At 39.0% G+C, this 20,246-nt stretch overlaps 1 protein-coding gene across 1 annotated transcript; it reads right to left on the bottom strand.

Annotated features, from left to right (window-relative positions):
• Positions 1-5,046: 5,046 nt before the first annotated feature.
• On the bottom strand, positions 5,047-18,011 carry AGA (aspartylglucosaminidase). The gene is made up of 9 exons (XM_064710623.1): positions 17,828-18,011; positions 15,813-15,966; positions 14,586-14,698; positions 11,859-11,971; positions 10,969-11,083; positions 10,059-10,134; positions 9,233-9,340; positions 7,054-7,187; positions 5,047-6,229 (listed from the first exon to the last, which is right to left on the bottom strand). The coding sequence occupies exons 1-9, from the start codon at positions 17,970-17,972 to the stop codon at positions 6,129-6,131; spliced, it is 1,059 nt and encodes a 352-aa protein (XP_064566693.1). The 5' UTR covers positions 17,973-18,011; the 3' UTR covers positions 5,047-6,128.
• Between the last annotated feature and the right edge of the window lie 2,235 nt (positions 18,012-20,246).

Genomic DNA, 20,246 nt, shown 5'->3' with positions numbered 1-20,246 from the left:
CCCATCCTGATTTTTCATCTTTTACTGCATTGTATTGGAGGAAAAACAGTAGATGGGCCTCTAGCCTGAGGGTTGAATCATGAAACCTGCGGAGAGACAGGCACCTTACTTCAATCTGCAGGAAAATTTAGAAGAGTCTTCTTTTGCCAAACTAAGAATGTGCTGTCACCAGCTGGATAGTTTCCCGTGCTCCTCAGTGCCCTACTGCGTATTCCTGCATTCTACCTTTTGTTAGTATTAGCTACTGTGTGGCCCTAAAGTAAAACAGAACAGCTTGCTTACATTCTGAAAAACAAAAAAAATTACTTTTTTTTAGCTAGACAGCAAGCTAGCTACCTACTTTTTTTTTTAGCTAAACAGTAAGCTACCAGTAGCATCCTGCTCCTTTTGAGCGGCAAAATCTTTCTTCAGCTGAAACCATCCTTGAGAGATGGACAAATATAACCTTGTCTTCAGCCCTTCATTACTAATTGTTATTAACACTTAATTCTTCCTTGTCCAATACAGTTGCTTTTGGTGGATTTTATTAGCACTGCTGTAACTATGGAGCTCAAAACAGGAATGATGAAAGTATGATATACATACTTAATGCATGCTCCCCCAGCAAGCCCTGCAGCCTTTCCTTGCAGCTCTTAGATGGGAATTTAGTCGATGGAATGGGGTGCAGGCAACTGCTACTACCGGTGCAAAGTGCAGAGGGAGGTCAGAGAGGCTAAACCTTTGGATCTGGAATGAAGCATGTAGCAGTCCTGGTATAGGAACAGTAACCTCCAGTGAGGAGAGATACAGGAGGCAGGGAGAAGCAGCACTGCAGAAATCATTTAAAGACTGGTAACACCCTTAAGCTCATGCAGCAAAGTGATGTTACCCTAAAGACCCATTTTTGGGGCTAGCACTTTCACTAAGCACTAACAAGATCTGTCATAACTCTAGCTGAGCAGTGAGATCACAGGACTTTTCATGTTGGCAGATTTGTAAGAATGGGTACAGATGGAATGTCAAAAGTTACAGTTCATTAACACTGCAACTACTCCAATGTAATTTATTTTCTACCACATAACATACAAATTAGTCTTCAGTAACAATCAAATTAACAAAACACACTTGACTGCATATGAATTAAAATTGTTTATAGTACCTTCTACACTCATCCTTTTAAGCTATAATATTTTGTTACATCTATTACTGTAAATTCTCCAGGAAAAAAAACCCCACATATCTAAAGAACTGATTACACAAGGAAAGTAGGAAATTGTCAGTTCTACATCGCTACCCAATGCTCAGGAAAAACGCTGCAGATAAAAATATTAATTTATGGGAAGTTTAATTTCCTTTCTACTTCTCTATGTATCAGCCTGCCAACCCAACAACAAATCTCACAGACCATCCATGATAATTTGTCCTGGAATTTTTCTTGTAACAATATCTATCCAGGAGCAGCATTGAGCTAGCTGCATAACTGTTTTTGTTTTCAAAAAGCCTGTCACACTGTATTTAATAAATAACCACATATGCCATCAAGCATCTACTTATGAACAATAAGCATTCACAATCTCGCTAAGTATAATTCTAAACCTGCACTGCTGCAATACTGTAATCTACTGCTTCAGTAATTATGCCACCTTTAAAAGGTCATCTCATGTAGAACTGAATCCCCCCTGCCAAATACTGCATGACAAAATTATACTACAACACAGCCTACATCATGCATGAAGTACACTACAAAAAGAAAACTGAGCAAGAGTTGAACCTGGATGGATATAGCCAGAATGTGTCAAGAAAGCTGTTATGACAAGTCTGCTGACAGCAAAGAAAGCAAAATTAATATAAAGAAAACATGTATAAACTGACAAACTACAGATCTGAAGAAAATATAAAGTACCATTAATGGCAGAATAGGAAAAAAACCACTGGGTTTCTTCTGATTTTAGGGGAAAAAGCCTTGCTCCTGTTGGGAGAGCTAGGTCTATAACAATCTTTCTGTACTTGTATTGAAAAAATAACAAGTTTAGGTCTTCCTATCTGCACATAAGAATATTCCAAGAAAAACCACAATGCCATAGGATTTCTTGCTAAATTGAATTTCTTATTTCTCCAGATCTTTAAATTACAAATGTTTAGAAATTAGAAATATAAAACACAACACAACTTTTCAGCTACATTCAAGTGGCAAAGTCATTGCTTTCTATGTAAGTATGCAACACCAGCAGTCAAAATCATAACATAGCAACAAACAGAATTAGAGTCAAAATGTATTTCAGAGTCTGGCTGGCAAGTATGCAAAGGGTGAAAATATGAAACTTTCTGTTCATCTAACACATGACAGGCTTTTTTCTATGCAGAGAAACAAAATCACCATTTTCAACCAATAAAACCCCGTAACATTTACAATACAATTCCTTTTATAAAGCTCTACCTGGAAAAAGTGCAATCAAAACTTCTTGTAAAGCTTTTTCTCTATCTTATTAGAAAAAAGAAAAAAAAAAAAAAAAACCTCACTAGTAGCAGGGAGTCCCTAAACTGGCAGCCTTTGAAGTTGCTATTGCTTTCATTTCACAGACCACCACCTGTCACTGTAAAGGTATGAGCTAATCACACTGAGACAGCATGGCATCAGCAGCTGTATTTACTTACACTGATTCCAACTGTCAGGAGAAAAAAAGAAAATGAAAACACAGCTAAGGTTGTTAAATGCACAAACATAAATGTTTCCTTCTGACTCAGCAGCTTAAACAATAACAATATTAGTCACAAAATCCTGAGATTCATTCATTTCTGCTCCATGAATATTTCAGTTCTTCCTGTAAATTTAATGGAATCTACGCAGAGGAATGAGCAGACCCTCCAGTGAAAACATTTGTACTTCAGTACTTAATATATAATATACCTGCTGTATTTTAGAGCTGGAGTAAATTTAACAGTATAACTGATGTTTCTTCATGCACAGACTATAGATTATAGCACAAAAATCCTGCACACAGTGTGTGTTTCAAAACAAGAATGAACAGCACTGTTAAGTAGTTAAAACAGTCACATGATAAACTAAACTCAACAAATGCTGATTGATTCACTTCAGTTTATATAGCACTGCAGATTCCATCTAAAAATCAATCTTGAAATCTCTAAAACTCTGAATTATTCCTGACTGAGAATGCTACAAATGAAAGAATGTGTTTCAGTGGTAACCTACAAGTGGTGAAATCACAGGGAAGCTTTCTTCAGTAAGTGCATGCAAAACATTGCCAGGGTACACAGAGATTGCTTTATTAAGGAACAATTTGATGCCACGCAAAAACAGAGCATAGTTCACTTTTAGTCAGACTGTTGAGCAAAGATTCTTTTTCTGTCTATAGAAACAGATAAAAAATGGCTAAAAAGAAGCTAATAAACTTTAAAAAGCCCCACAGCTTTACAGACAGATGCATTCAATTGAACCACTAAATCACAAATCCTCATATTCTGTATTGTAAGAGTTGGATAGTAAAAACTGAAATTGAAAACAGTAAAATACTTTTTTGCAACTCCAACAGATTGTAATAGTTTTTGCTTACTTTTCAGAGGAGTCTGTACTTGATATATTTTCTAAAAAACTTTGTGTCTGCTAAGCATAACAGAACATCATTAGCAACCTTTAAAAAATATTCTAAGACAAAATATCACGGCCATTATTTTTCTAATTCTGAATTCTGTCCATAACATCAGAATGGTACATTCTTAATATTATGATTTAATATATTGTCAAATTAATGATGTATCAAAATAATTTACACAAACTAACCCTTTCATTTATAACTAATGCATCATCACAAAGAAACCCATATTATCTAACCATATGTATTAATGCCTATGTCATGGAGACAAGTAATTTTCATAGAATAATAGAATCAGTAAGGTTGGAGAAGATCTCCAGGATCACCAAGTCCAACCTTTCATGAAACATCACCGTGCCAAAAAAAACATAGTACAAAGTGCCATGTGCACAGTGTTTTATGGAACACTTCCAGAGACAGTGACTCCACCATCTCCCTGGGCAACCCATTCCTATGCTTGACTACCCTTCCAGTGAAGAAACTCCTCCTGATATCCAGCCTGAACTTCCCTTGGCACAGCTCGAGGCCATTTCCCCTTGTCCTGTCACTGGCAGTCTGGATAAAAAGGCTGCCTCCCACCTGGCTACACCCTCCTTTCAGGCAGTTGTAAAGAGCAGTAAGGTTCCCCTCTAAGCCCTTTTCTCCAGGCCAAACAACCCCTGTCCCCCAGCCACTCCTAGGATTTACCCTCTAGACCCTTCAACAGCTCCACTGCCCTTCTCTGGACTCGCTCCAGCCCCTCAATGTCCCCCTCAATGTCAGGGGCCCAGAACTGGACACAGGACTCAAAGTCTGGTTTCACCAGTGCCAAGCACAGAGGAACAATCCCTGCCCTGGTCCCACTGGCCACACCATTGCTGATCCAGGCCAGGATGCCATTACCTTCTTGGCCACCTGGACACAGCTGGCTCACATTCAGCTGCTGTCAGCCAGCACAGATAAGGTATGTAGGAAGTTTGCACTGTAACAGTGACTTCAAGATACAGTGTTATAGGGCACTATAACCTTTACTGGCACAGACTAGCTAGTACAGAGTGACATAAGCACTCTAGAAAGCAAGCTATGGATGTTCCCAAACCTCTTTGAGAAATGAATCCGGGAGAATTCAGCTGCAGAAATTTGAGACATTACTGCTCTGCTTGTAGTACTGAACCTTCGATGTTCATAATCCACGCTGCAATCTTCAAAGTAGCAATCACTAGGATTTTATTAATCTATTTGCACTTGACTGCCTGAGTTGTCTGAAGATAGAGCAGCCATGGAAGAAGGATTCTAGGTAGCACAGGTAGAAAACTCTTCTTAATCCATTACAGATGTATTCAGTAGGAGCTTCTCTGACAAAAGTTTTCTGTGGCCTGCAGTGAACACTGCTACAACATGCTCTGAGGATCCAGTGACAGAAGTGAATAAATCACTTTGTTGATGAAGTTCAATAGCAAGCCATTAAACATAGCCATTCTGGTGAAGTGAATGGTTTATTTCCAGCTTTTAAAGATACTACCTTGAAACATAAAGCAACAATTAATCTAATGCACAGTACACAAGCATCTAAATGACTTTATTAATACATTAATGTGTGCTTTTATTACCCAATGATTTTATTTAACTAGACAGAGAATAATTAAAGTGACAAGACACATTCTTTTTACCCGCTCTCCTCTTTTGCCATTTCTTAGCTCAAGTTCAGCAACGATTCCATCAAATCAGCAAGCCACCAATTTAAGAGAATGATCAAACAGATCTTCAAATACTTGTGAATGCTAAAGTTCTATTCCAAAACCCATGATGCTAAAGTTCTATTCCAAATGAATCCTGGTGTCTCTAGACACAGAAAATGACAAAACCCAAAGCTATAGGTAACTGTCACACTCTAGGCATTCAACTGCTCCTTTGCAGAGGTTAATGTGCTGTAGGACAGGGTGAGTGCACAGCATATTACTGACAAGGAAATCACTGTGATTATGGTTCATAACTTCCACTACAAAAATGGGTGACGGGATGATTTCTAATCATTTGTCTTCACATCCAGTCAGTCAACCAAAATTCCTCGAAGGTTTGTACTACTAGGGATGCTTGCATGTACTGTCTATTCAAATGTATCCTTAGCTGTTGTGGAAGAAGTTAGAATGGTCCATAAGGACTTCTTATCTCTTCATTAAAGGTTTGAAATAGTCTCCACTACTCCTCAAGCCCCTTTTCTTGCATGTCAGCATTTTCATTTCAGCAATTTTCTTTTCAAGAGAAAACCTCAACTAAATCTTAAGAAAGACAATTACATATTCTCAACATAAATTTTATGTGTAGAGTCATAGTTCCACTTCCAGCCCGTTATTCCAAATGTCTGACAAATATATTGTTAAATGGCAAGGCAAAGGGCCTGTTCAATGATATTCATCACTTCTGGCTACTCAGTTCTTAGGAAAACAAGCAGACCATAATAGCCATTAAATGCTAGAAACAACCATTTTTAAGAAGTAGTAACTGGTGGTACTTAGCACTGTCCTCTTCTAAGCTGAGATGCTAACAGGACAAAAGGAATTAAATGCAGTCTACTACTTGCTCAGTTGGTCGACTTAGCAAAGGGTTTGAAACCATGAAGTGAAACTGTGTGAATCCTGGAATTTTATTACATGCAGCACCTAGGAAAAAAAGAAAACAAGATTCTAATTTACTATATTTGACATTAGTCTCTCTGTCACTGTATTTTATCATCTAAAGATCCAGTTACTAATTCTACTACAGTGGAATAATTATTCTTTTACAATCTGTTTAACCCAAGATATCTTGAAAGCATTTAATTTTTAAGTTAAAATTACTGCTGGTTGTTGTAGTGCAATTAATGCCCTTATAGTACAATTCAAAACAGTAACACAAGTCAGGAAAATCTCTCTGTCTTTCAATCCTGATTAATTTAATGAGTCCCTTCAACACTAATCTCTTAAACACAGAACTATAGGAAGTAGCAGATCAAAGAATAAGCAAAGCAGTCTAACTAAATAATCCACATTGATTAGCAAATTGTACTTCCTACTGATCTAAGAGTTCACTAATGAGATGCCTGGCACAATGACTACTCTTAGATCACTCTGAAGCTATGCTTAACATTCATATTCTCTCCCTCCCTTATGCCATATCTAGGGAAAGCAAAGCAGTCTTTTTTTAAAACCTTCAAATTAATCGTATACAGTCCAGGAAACAAATGAAGGTTGTAAATATTTTTGGGTTTTGCTAAGACTTCCATAAATTTTGTGAAAGTCTAAGACATCAAAACGCAAAATTAAATTATCTCCAGTCTGCACTAGGACACAGCTGCCCTGCTAACCAGTATTCCATACTGTGAATGGCCAGTGCTGCTGCAGTTTTCAAAGAATAATTAAAGACTTTTTCAAAATCTCTGTCCAGTTTTGTACATCAGTGACCTAGTTAGGGTCAAGCACCTTTGTCTGCAAAACAAAATACATACCGTAACTTCCAGTTGTATTGGCGCAAATGATAGCACCAAAGAACTTTGGAGCGTACTTCTGGATTCTGGAAATAACTTTCTGACAGGCTACTGTTGGGTCTGTTCCCATCCTCATATATTCCACAGCTTGGTAACTAAAAAAAACCCAACCCCATACCCAGAAAATTAGCCATGTTTAGGTTACATAATTTAAAATACCACAGAAGAGACCCTGGTTTCTTTGAATGATGGATCACATGATAATTTTTTAGGCCAACTTCTTGTTGACAATTATTACTCAAATTGTGCACAAAAGCAATTAAAAACAAGACTAAAAGGGACTACAAGATGACATCTATACCATGTATCATTCTATGGCAGGCCAAACCAAGACAGAACTCTGATCATTTGCAGAAGAAGAGGCTAAGCAAAAGAGCAGTTAAATAACTGCAAGAAGAAGTGGCTTAGAAGACTTCTACTTTTCATCACATGATTTGGTTTAACATTAGAAGTAAATTGCTAATTTTCAGAAAGGCTAATGTAAAGATAATTTTTTGAGGAAAACTCTGTATTACATTACTGATAAATTACTGAATTCAGTAAGCATTAAGAAAATCTTTTAGAAAAAATTAAGTTTCTGAAAACATCAAAATTGACAGATTTTATGAATATGAAGGTACCATGTTTTGACCAGGACTTTGAGCCACTTTCAAACTTTTTGCAAAGTGACTAAAAAACCTCCCTTATTCTAAGAGTAATCAAAATGAATTTCTTTTATATTGAAAGAAATTGCTTGAGAGGAACAAGTTGCATTTCCAAAGTGTCCTGAGGTAAAAAATTACTTATGTTGCCATTTTATTTCAGAACCTGAAGATTAAATGGTAACTCATGACATAAATTACAAGCAACCATTTTATCGCTTTGATGAAAGATGCATATACCAAGACAAACTTGTTACACTAAGACATCTACAGATTGCATTAATTACAGATGTTATTGAAGTTCCACAGAAAAGAAGAACTCTTGCATTTTGAGACTCCCAATAATCTTTGATTTATTCTAACAATCAAATAGATTTAAGTTATCTAAAGATAAGTATCTGAATATAAAGCTGTATTTCACTCTTGACTAATCAAAAACTCAACAAGAAGTTGCCACCTCAATGAAGACATATGGAAAATGTTAACAATTTTTCCCTTTATTTGACAGTTCCTTCACTTCTGTGAGGTTAATTCTTGTCTTTGTTTTCATGTGGGAATATCTAAATATCATGCCATTAGTAAAAATCTCTATCTATAAGGAACCAGTAATTAACCACCTAGTCTGGTGATTAACCCACTGGTGCCAACATTAAATGTTTTAAGCATTACAGACAAATATTTCAGGCTGCTTAAACGCAATCTAAGCTTTTACTGACTAACCTTATCGTGGAGACCAACTCACTACTCACCTTGGTATCTTGTATGACAAGACAGATGATTCATGAAGTTGTCAACTGCCTTGTATTTGAAAGACCAACTCAGAACAGCTTGAAATTCACTGACAACATCTGTAAATATGCAACAGCTAGCAGGCTTTCTTGGCTGCCAGAGTTTCAGAGAAGTTGCCTGAGTGATATGAAGGCCATTTCTATATTATCCTTCAAGCATCAGTGCCCATTATGTTCAGCATGGCCTTCCATAATTGATTCCTACTGAGACTAACCCACGAGGACGCTCATGAAGAGAGCTATTTCTACACAGTGTATGCAACCACTGTGACAACACTAAAACACCTCTTTCAGTTCCAAATTAGATGCAATTACAAAGGATTGCTGCAGTGATACCTCCTGAGTGAGCTGAGACCCACAGCTCATCCTTTCTACAATTTATGATACTTTCCCAAACACAAAATGCTTTGGAGAGAAAGCTAATCGGTTCTGCTAAAAACTATACAGGTTGGAAATATACTCATTACCCACTGCCTGTTTGCTCACAGCTTGGCAGTATTAAGGGATCTGTCACCAAGATATTTAAGCCTCTTCTTGTAAAACAGATCAAAAGGGTAACTTGGTTCTGCTACTATTCTTTCCCCTTCCACTCCTTCCTTTACTCCCAATTTCAGCAGCCACTAAGTCAGACCATATTTTTAATCAATTTCTTCATTTGCTGAGTCCACATTTTGCTGCAGAAATCTAGCAAAGTCTGCCCTAAGGACAAACCTGGGTAAGAAGCGCATCATGATGTCACCATCCCCAGTGGCTGCAGCTCCTCCGGCTGTACTGTCCGCGTAGGATCCCGCTCCAGCTATTGGAGAATCTCCCACACGCCTGTAGTGAACAATGGAAAGTAAAAACCAAACTTTGTCAGCCTTACTGCCTCCAGCTGACTTAGCATTAAACCCACAGGAGGAAAGAACAGGTAAAGAGGTCAATTCATTGCAGTCAAAAGTCTTGTCTTTAAACTACCTGTAAAAATGATCTGTGATAACCTGACTGACCTGAGGCTCAATCCACCGCCAATGCATAATTGTCTGTTATTATACTGACAGTAGTTAAGCCAGTGAGCTTTAGCCTGTGGGCAACAGTAAGCAGCTGGGGACATTAATATGTTCAATAACTTGTTGCTAAATCCAGAAGTTGTCTGACTTGGTTGACAGACAATAATCCTAACTGTGTAGAAAAAGTATCTAAAAGACATAACACAAGCCTGAGGCTCTGATTTTATGTACATTTCTTAGGAGACTGCACCTCTCCAAAATGCTTATTTGTCCCTGGTGCCTTGACTTACAAGTTGTCTCACAACTGTGCCAGTTGTTAGTGCCTCTATATGGTGAATTAACCAAGCTGAAAAACAAGCATTCCCTCAAATGCAACACGTACTCTTGCAACTGAATAAGTTTCTCAATATTAGGATTTATGGCAAGTGCACAAAAAGAAGCAAAGCCATTTTGTGATCTACAGGTTAATGTTTTAAGTCCCAATGACAAGTTTAACATAGGAAACAAGGTGGGGAAAAAGGCTTTTTTGTAAAATCAGAGATACTAACCCTGGAAGTTTGTGGATTGCACCATTAGTAGATGTCCCAGAAGCAACAGTTCCACTCGCGCCAATTACAACCATACCTACAGGGACAAAACATATTCAGGGACACTACTAGCACATTTATTTAGTTGGCACTTACAACTTGTTAATTCTTGGTATTGTAAAGACCATCAGACAAAAAGTTACTGCTAAACTTAGAAAAATCCAAACTAAACCAAAAAGTGCAAGTTTCAAGACTACGAAGTATAAAGATATGAAGGACATGAACCTGTAACTACGCTAGTCCTTTGTCTGATCCACTCATTAATCAACTTACAGTCTTAGCAACTAACAATCCTCAATCAGTAAACTCTCAGAAGTTTTACGGACTGCTACTGCTAACTTCTTTTAATGTTAGTTTCTGTAGAAATTTACTGATTTAGAAGAAAGCCAGAATAGAATAAAAATGAAAGCAAACTTTATAAGTTTAAGGAGCATGAAAAACACTGCTTTTAGTTGGCAACAGGACTAACGGTATACTCATTTCTTCTACCACTGCAAGGCCTTTTAAGTTGGTGGTGACAGCGCATCATAATCAAGACAAACATAATTATTTTAAACTTAGTCAGTTTCCTAAGCATCCACAAGTGGTCAAGCAATTATGCCAAGCTATCTATGGGAAAAGCAGCAGGGCAATGAACAAGAGTTAATGGCAAAAAATGAAGCAAGCGTCTGTGCAGCCAGTGAACTTGAAAAAAACAAAAACAAATCCTACTTATAGGCATTCCATCCTAACACATAAGTAACAGAATCTTGAAACCCCTATAAACAGAAAATAATTCCTATATTAAATACTCTTCTTAAAATAAGTATGATTTAATTGTTAGAGGAATGAGGAAAAAAAGATCAGCATCAGAGTTAGCAAAAGTTGTTACCAATAGTATCATGGTTATGAACATTTCTTTGTGAGCTGGTCTGTTCCTCTTTATAAGTTACTTCTTCACGCCGTTTATACGGTCCACAGGACTTTGAAGAGTCTGGCACCACATTCTGTAATTAGTTTGTGATTTGTATGAATAATTTAACACATTCAATACAGATAAATTAAAAAATACTCTAGTCAATACCTATAATCTACCATAAAGGCATTAGATGTCCAGTACTTAGACCACAGAGATGTACTGAGAGATCCCAAAAATGGTTTTGCTTCATGAATAAAGACTGATTTCTGGCATAACACAGTAAAACGATTTTCCTGGAAAAGTTACGTTGTTCAAATTAAGGACTCTCTTTTGCTCAACTGACTGGTCAAAAAAACCCCAAACCAGTGTACAAACATGTAGAATTCTATAACACCCAAGAGCAAAAAAAAGCCCCATTCAAACAACAAGCCAAGCTCACCACAACAGGCAAGTTTAATGGACATCTGCATTAACCTGATGTATTCGTCGGTCTGCATAATGCCTCTAAGCTATTTAAAGATCTTAATTATTACTGTAAGATTTTTTTCCAGAAATTTATACATGCATCAAAAAATACATGCACTGCTTTGTTTATTTTGGTAAGTCCTGTCCCAATCAAGAACTAATTAACTCCCACACCAAAACATTGCTGCAGCAAGGTCAAAAGCAGCAGGAGCTAAGAAATTATAACTAGACACACACACTGCCAAGTCTGCCAAGTGCTTAGTAATACCAAGTTTTTTCTGTATAATAGACAAAAATTGTTTTTCTTCACATGTAAAGGGTAACTTCAATATAAGCTGAAAGGAAGAGGCACTAATGACTTTCTAAATCCCCCCTCCACTGCTATTACTGCACTGTACCTTCCAGTAGTTTGGCTGACAGCTTTGATTGAGCCACTCTGAATACAGCGAAAGGGATTTCTGAGTAGTTAAATCTTCATATGGAAATCCCATTTTTACAGCAAACAGGGAGGCTTGAAAAGTAAGAACGAAATAAAAAAGAAACACTGATTTATTCACAGATTTATGGGTTTTATGATAATGTATTCATGTTTTGCTTTTTTAGAAATCAAGAAATTTGACATCCTTTTTGGAGATGAGAAATACATCTTCAGGGAGCAGTTTCCGCCATTAGAATAATCTAGAACTGCAGTAGCCAACTCTTGCTTCACAGGCAGTGACATAAAAGTTTTGCCATTGAAAGAGAAACAAATTCAACTCTGTTAATCAACTGGACACAAAGGTATGAAGCAAGAACAGCCTAGGCATCACAGAAATAAATAAGTCATAAAAATATAAGTGTATTTTCCCTAAAAAGCAAGTTTTTATTAAATATAAATAACATAACACCATGTTTGTCATTAAAACTGATACCTGAAGAAAGCAATCCACCAGCTTACATCACATTACACTTCGTCCTAGCAGCTTTAGAAGTGACTGCTTCCTTGTTTTGAAAATTAATATAGTATGTGACAAGAGAGCAAAAGAAATACCAACACAAGCAATGAAAGAATGCTACACTTCTAAGAATGACTTATCATTAGGAAAAGGGAAAAGAAAAAAGATCACCTCTTCTGTCATCTTTTAGCTGTAGATACCTTTGATATTACCCAGTAACAGATACTGTTGCTAGGTGCAGCTGCTTGAATTTATATTATCTATCCTTGATAATAATGTCACTATAATACACAGGTGAACAAACTTATCCAGTCCAAGAATTAAGAGAAGCCTTCAATTATTTCTGGACTGCTTTTCTATGCTTTTCTTAAAAACTGACACAAGTATCAGCACTCAGAGGAAAAGAAAATTGACAGCTTCAATTAAATAAATACTTTCCCACTAATAGAACAAACAGGCAGAATTTGGGGTTTTTTGTTGTTGTTTTGTTTTGGGGTTTTTTGTTTTGTTTTTTTTTCTAAGATAAAATTGTGCTTGTGCATGTTTATCAAGAATTATTTCATAGCTTTTGAAACATTTTTTCTATTCCAGAAAGCAGAGTTCTTGATTTTGCATCTTGAATAAAAAATGCCTACAGAGATTACAAGCATTTATATGAAAAGATTTTACTGTTCTAGCTATCTTTTCTGTAATACAAGTACTTCTATTTAGAAATACAAGTATTTCTATTTTGTTTTCTCACATGCCTGTTTGAAGGTTCATATGGATTTTCTTTTTATTCATCTTCATCTGGTGAAGACAACCAGAGTTTATCTTATCCAAGTTCCGATTTCCACAAAAAAAAATTTCTCCAAAATAAATAGTCTTTCTCAATTTCTCCACTGTTTTCATTAATTCATTACAATTAAATACCATCTCCGATTTTTACTCAGATGAATCTTTAGCTTTCACATCTTTCTTTTGCCATGACTGCTAGGTGTTTTCTTCTGAGCAAGCTATCACTGACAGTAAGTATTCAGCACAATAAACTTGTCCATATCCCTCCATTAAGCAAAGAGCTATCTTCTTAGCTTGGAAGATGTATCTAAAATCAGCACTTTAATCCTTCTGTTTCTTCATTTTCCTTATCTGTTCATTTTTCAGATTAAAATTAAAAATACTATGGTAACTAGCAATGAGGGGCAAACAAGTATTAGAAGTATTTCTCCCTCCACTATTTAACACCTGAACAATTTCTTTTTCTGCACTACATGAGAAATTTCTCTTAGAAAAGTCACTCATCATCATGGTCAATTGCCTTAAATTAAACAGAATCTGCATGTTTCTCTGTTCAGACCTTCAGTCAAATTGTATCCTCACCTCCCAAAATGGTTTCATTTTACTCCACCAAAAAATTGCTCATGCACTTACTTTTGCACATGCTAATTACTTCAAGAACATTTTATCTTTTCTTATCAATTTCAAAGCAACTGAATCACCATTAATGCTCAGGTGCCATTTTCCACACTTATCTGCATATTTCTTTCTGAGCAGGTACAGGCTCAGAGCAGGCTTCTTTAAAGCCAAGAAACCTGTTCACCACTAACACACCTATGGGGAATGAACAGCTCTTTTTGAAACTGGTACTACTCTACCAACAGCAGCCTGTATTTAAAAAGCTCAACTAATCCTCCAATTTGCTATTGCTCTTTTGTTGTGTCTGGTAGTACAGCCTTTAATGAGTTTTTTTTTCATTTAAATTCTCACTAATACTTTTAAACTATGAAATACACTAATCACACTCAGCATATACCAAAATATTAGAAATTAACTCCAGTGTCTATTAATTCTGCCATTCCTTAGAAAAAGTTACTGGTTTTAAATGCAATACTTACATCTAACAGTTTTTATGGTGTCTTTTAATAAATCGTCTTTGGTAACTTGGTTATCAGTGATATTAGCCTTGGGATTACAAGTCAATATTTGCAGTTAAGCCAATGGAAAAAACATACAACTATTTTTTCTGTCTAAAAATAAACCTGTTTCATGGACACAGAATGGAAGAATAAACACTTTTGAACTATCTGAGTAGATTGATTTGATTGTCAAGAAATTCTTCTACCTGTATTACCAAGATGAAAATATGGCAATTTTACTATGAAGTGTTTTAAAATGAGGGTTTGACTTGGAAAGAGTTAAAGGAATAATTACCTGACTCTCCCACTAGTAATGTATGCTTAGTGTATTCAATGACCTTTCGTGCTACACCAATCGCATTTTTCACACGCCTGAGATCTGCAACAGCCCCAACTTCCATAGTGTTGCTGGAAACAAGGAATATTTAAAACTTATTATAACTACAAGAATAATTGCATACTTTTTACTAGACAAAATCTATTCTCATCTAGATCAAAAAGCTTGCTTCTTTACCATAATGCTTTAATTGCTCTATGCCACAGACAGATGTCACTATATTAGTAGGGAAAGACTTCCTACATATATTGTTTCCTTTCACAGGCACAGAGATACTGCTCAAGAAATAGTACTTCCATTCACAGCAGTATTTTCAGTAGAGTAACTATTTTGTTACATAAACTCAAAACATGAACCACACATTTGCAATAAATTATTGAAGACAATTGCTCCAAAAGTGAAATATTTATGGACTGAATGTAAAGGGAAAGCTAACAATGCTACAAACCATCTGTTTCAGCTGCTATACCCTAGAACTGGATTAATGCACTACAAGCGAAGAGTCACTTCCTACTCTTCCACAATCAGATACGTTATTTTGTCTTGTTCCACAAATTAGTGACCTCCATAGTCAGCCCCAAAGCACCAAGATCCTGTAACAACCTTTAAGTGCACTAAAAATGGCAGGTGTGAGAAACAAGTTAATGGAAGTTGGTTTTCACTGGGTGTTGCATGAATTGATATCACTAATTATATTGATAATTCAATATTATGATGTTGTCAATATTGACATAGTGATATGTGCTGTGGAGTGGTTGATATTGTTGCAGTGGCCTGGTTATGAGGATGGTTCTGTGTGTTGTGGTGTGGGTTTGTGAGTTCATATTGCACAGACTGTTTGTTGCTGGTCTAACCTCTGAGACACGACCTTAAAAGCAGCGGAACTCATCCAGTGATGGCCCTGAGGATCACACTGATCAAACTGTGTGGGCACCCAGGAGAGTGACATGGGGCGAGACTATGTAAAATGAAAACAGATGTGCAGCAAGCTGATGGAACACCAGGGGTATAAAACATGGAGCTGCCAGATGAGCCTCTGGTGTTCGGCTACGCTAACAGCACTGCCCCTTTTGCTTTGTGAACTTTTTTATTCTTCTCAATAAAACTCTTATAATGCATTCCCACTTGGGGTCTGAGTCATTTATAACAGCAGGGATCATTCTCTTCTCTGTACAGTTTCCTTACCCATCCATAATCATTGCATCCAGAGTTGTTTCTCCACTCTCATCCGGGCTTCCTCCGTAGCCCACGCTGCCATCGCACTGATCGATCTCACACTGGCCACAGCCTCTCTCGACCGCATCCAGCTCTGAACCTCCCGACTCCAATACTCTCCAAGCTGTAATCAACACAAATAATTAAATGTCACCAGGGAAAAGAGTTTCCACTGCTGCTTGAAGATAAACATGATGCAGGTGCATTACGTAAGTGAATAAAAACCAGTAAACTATAAATTACAGATTATGAAGTCAAAATATAAATATAAATATAAATATAAATATAAATATAAATATAAATATAATCAAAGAATTGGTTATATTTTCTAAATTCACTATTCACTTTTCTAAATATTCTTCTCCTTGCATATCTGATTAGTATTTCTCACTGAGAAACAGAGCTTTTCTTTTGACTGAGGTATTATTTATTAACCATTATCACAAGTTCTCTAGATCAAATGCCCTTCTCTGTCCAGACCAATCATTGCTTTATCACCACTCGTTTAAAGCCTTCTGGGAGAAGAAAGAGGGAGGAAAAAAATCTTCCAACGCAAAAGAAAAGAACCAAAAAAAGGCCAAAAAAAAAAAAAAAACCTGCTCTCAAAAGCTTCGTATGAGAGTATTATGTGTCCAACTGCAGAATAAAAAGGTATAAATCTACATCAGCACAAAAGCAAAGTGAAAATTATACATAAGAAATTAAGTCTCCACATTGTCCTGTTCAACCCTTGGTGCTCCATTCTTCAGGATCTAGATCATGGTGCAGCTTTGTAAGACACTGCAGATGTGTCAAATGACATGACTTGGATACACTGAGCCTGAAGGCATTGCAGATAGATTTCACAAGGATGGACCTCAGGCAACATCTTCTAAGGTGCTTGAGCTTGCTGCCACTGACAATCACAGTCCTGCTTACTCCAATTTGTGCTGGCTCTGGCACTCCATCACCTGACAGACCCAGCACAGGGGAGGCAGCATATGCCAAGAAGCCTAATCATCACAGATGCTTCACTACTACATGAAGTTGCCTGCACCAGGGAAAAAATAAGACTTAATACTATGCATCCAACTCCACATATGCTTGCGTCTATTACAAACGTCAGTGTGATGAGTATCGTCTGATTCCTATTACCTTTGTTGGTGTATTACCTATTACCTTTAAGCCTTAGCACAGGCTTTCAGAAGCTGCAAAGCCAAGGGCCTTGCAATTTTCATGACTGTATTTCACTTCTGACCATTAAAAGGCTTTACTGGCAACTCGTTTCACAAGCAGGCATTCTGTAGTAAGGGGTTACTTCCAACTCGACTGTAAGAAAATAATCTGCAAGTCTTTAAAAATTACTATTCACAGCTAATGTATGTTGCCATAGGAAAGCCTGCTTTTACTGTCAATAACACATCACAAAACAGTTTCAAAGAAATAATATAACTATTAATATAACTATTAATAATATAACTATTAATATAACTATAATCTCAAAAAAACCAAAACAACAAAGCCTTAAATAACACTGCACAAGAGTGCAAACCACATTATTAACAAAAGCATGTCTTTTTCACAGTTCGTAACTCCCCTCTTTAGTTTCTGGGGTTTTGATCGGTATTTTTAGCGTTACTTCCCATCGCGGAAAGCGAAACCATTGGCCCGCAGGTTCCTAGTGGCAGAGAGACGGAGAGGCAAGCTCCGCCGCTGGGCCCTTCCATAGGAAGGATAACCCTTCCCGAGCCGGCCGAGGCGCCTCCGCGCCGGCATCGGGGCTGCCCCTGAGCCGTGACGGGGCAGCGCGGCGGGCACAGCCGGGCTCCGCAGCCAGCCCGCTCCTTCTGGCCACGCTTCAGCCCAGTCACGCCTCAGAGACTCGTTCTTCCTTAACCAGCACCGACACCCAGGTGCCCCCGGCAACCCCTCAGCAGGAGGACGCTCCCGAAAGACACAGCATCGCCCCACCCGCCCCACTGCAGCCCGGGGCCCCGCCGGGACACCTGTGTCTGCGGCCGTCCTAAACGCCCAGGTGTTGATGACTACAGGCAGAGCGGCAGCTGAGGCGGCGCCCGCCGGCGTCAGCACACCGAGGAAGAGGAGCGCGACCGTCACTCCCTGCCAGTCCCCGCCGCGTCCCGCCGCCATCGCCGCCCGGCCCGGCCCCGCTCGGCTCCGCCGCCTCCAAGCCGGCGGCGCAGGCGCGCACGGCCCGGCCCTGGGCGCGCTGCCCGCGGGCCGTGCCAATCGGGCTGGGCCCGGCGCTGACCGCAGCCCGGCGTCGGGCTCTGCAGGCACGGAAACGGCATCGTGGCTAGGAAGAGCTACACCCTCGGCAAAGACCGAGGCCCGCGCCCACAAATACAGTTTGTATTTCACAGAATCATAGAATGGTTTGGGTGGGAAGGGACCTTAGAGATCACGTAGTTCCAATCCCCCTTCCGCAGGCAGGGACGCCATCCAGTTAACCAAACTGTTCGGAGACCCATCCAACCTGGGCTTGAACTTCCAGGAATGAGGCATGCACAGCTTCCTTGAGTAGCCTGTTCCAGTCCCTCACCACCCTCACACTAATGAATTCTTTCCTAATATGCAATCTAAGCCTACTCTGTTTCAATTTGAGCCCATTCCCCTTGTCTTGTCACTACCTGCACTTTATAAATAGTCTTTATCTTTCCAGTAAGTTCCCTTCAGGTACTGGAAAGCTGCAATGAGGTCACCCTGAAGCCTTTCCAAGCAGAATAACTCCAGTTATTCTGCTATCTCAGCTTTTCCTCTTAGGAGAGGTGCTCCATCCTTCTGATCAACCTGGTGTGGCCTTACTCCAACAGGTCAACCTCTTTCCTGTGTTGGGGTCTGTCAGGATCCGTCCTAGTGAACAGATGACCAGATGGTTCATAGGAGTGATCTCAGAGTGCAAAAACCAACACGGTACAAGGAGGGTTGCAGTGATAATCAAAATACATACATTTTCATTGAAATAACCACAGCAAAAATGCGATAGAGGGATTAAGGGAGAGAAAAAAGATAGAGAAAGAGTGAGGAAAGAGAGAGAGGGAGGGAATATAGCTACCAACGCAGAGACGAAGTCCTTTGGTCCAGTCCAGTCGAGGGTCCGCCTGCTACGCTGGGGAGATCTGAAAGGCTCTAGCTAACTCAGAGGTTTTTATTATTGAAAATTGTGAGGAGGGGGAAACAGATACAATAGGGAACAGATGTAACAGGTAGTCCATGTTCTCAGCAGTAAGCGAGAGCCATTGTTTTCTTGGTTCAGTGGTCACAACCTGCAGGCAAACATCTCGCTTTGGCCAGCTTGCCTCCCCCACACACCTCCCCCGGGCTCTGTCACAGTGGTTGTAAAACAGGTGAGGATCTTCTGTGGGAGACCACCTGAAACTCAGGAGAAGTCCAGCCAGGCCGAGAGGTGGGACAGCTTCCAAAGCTGCTGTTGTTGCAAACGGGGCACGGTGCCCCCTTCTTAGCATACAGCAAACACACCTGTGAAAACAATAGCTTAACACTGAGCTTTCAGGTCTCAGGGCTTTTGGCATGTGACTTTTCTCCTTCAGAGCCAGAGATTCTAGACGGGGGGGGTCTTCTCTTCAGTGGTCTCCCGAGGACGATTGTGAGGCAGATGAGGGAAAATTCGGACAGACTCTCACACGGTCCCAGAGAGCTGGATGCAGTACTTGAGGTGGGATCTCACCAGAGCAGCCTAGAGGAGCAGAATCACCTCCCTCAACCTGCTGGCTGTGCTGCCTTCGATGCAGCTTTTTTATTGAGTCTGGATATGTGTTACAGCCCGCCTGTTTGTGCAGGGCCCCCACCTGCCGATGAGATTGCCAGTGGTGCTGGAGTGCGGGAGCTGAGCTGTAGTGGTGTGGGAAGGCTGTGCAACAGCAGGGATGCAGGGTGGCAGCAATCTTCCCCTAAGCTCATGAGATCCATTTGCAGCATCTTCATGTGCCACCTTGCTAACATGGATGTCTTTGTCAAAAGCACCTTATGCCACAGAGACATTTCTGCGAAGGGCGTGTTTTGGAACCTGCTACAGCCAAATAGTTCATTTAAAAATTTGTGAAAAGCTTTGCTTTTCACAATGATTTTCACAATATGACTGCTTTACAGAAATCATAAAATTTATAACATGTAATTTCCTAATCCTGCCTCTGCCACTCAAGCTTTTCCTGTTAAACAGTTAGCAGTAGTTCAAAGCCTTTGACCCATTGCCATAGCACTCTGACAGTTTCCAGGTCCAAAAGCTTACCTGCTGTAAGCAGAATTCACTGGCTTGTGTTCAGGGCTGATTAGGTTCAAGGAGCCGCTGATCATCAACCACCTATTATATCTGAACAAAAGGAAAAGGTGACTTTTTCTTCTATGTGGATAAAAACTCAACTCTTTTTTTTTCTTAAATACTCT

The sequence above is a fragment of the Zonotrichia leucophrys genome, chromosome 4 (genome assembly GCF_028769735.1).
Source record: "Zonotrichia leucophrys gambelii isolate GWCS_2022_RI chromosome 4, RI_Zleu_2.0, whole genome shotgun sequence".
Lineage (NCBI taxonomy): Eukaryota > Metazoa > Chordata > Aves > Passeriformes > Passerellidae > Zonotrichia > Zonotrichia leucophrys.
This window is presented reverse-complemented; position numbering and strand designations above follow the sequence as displayed.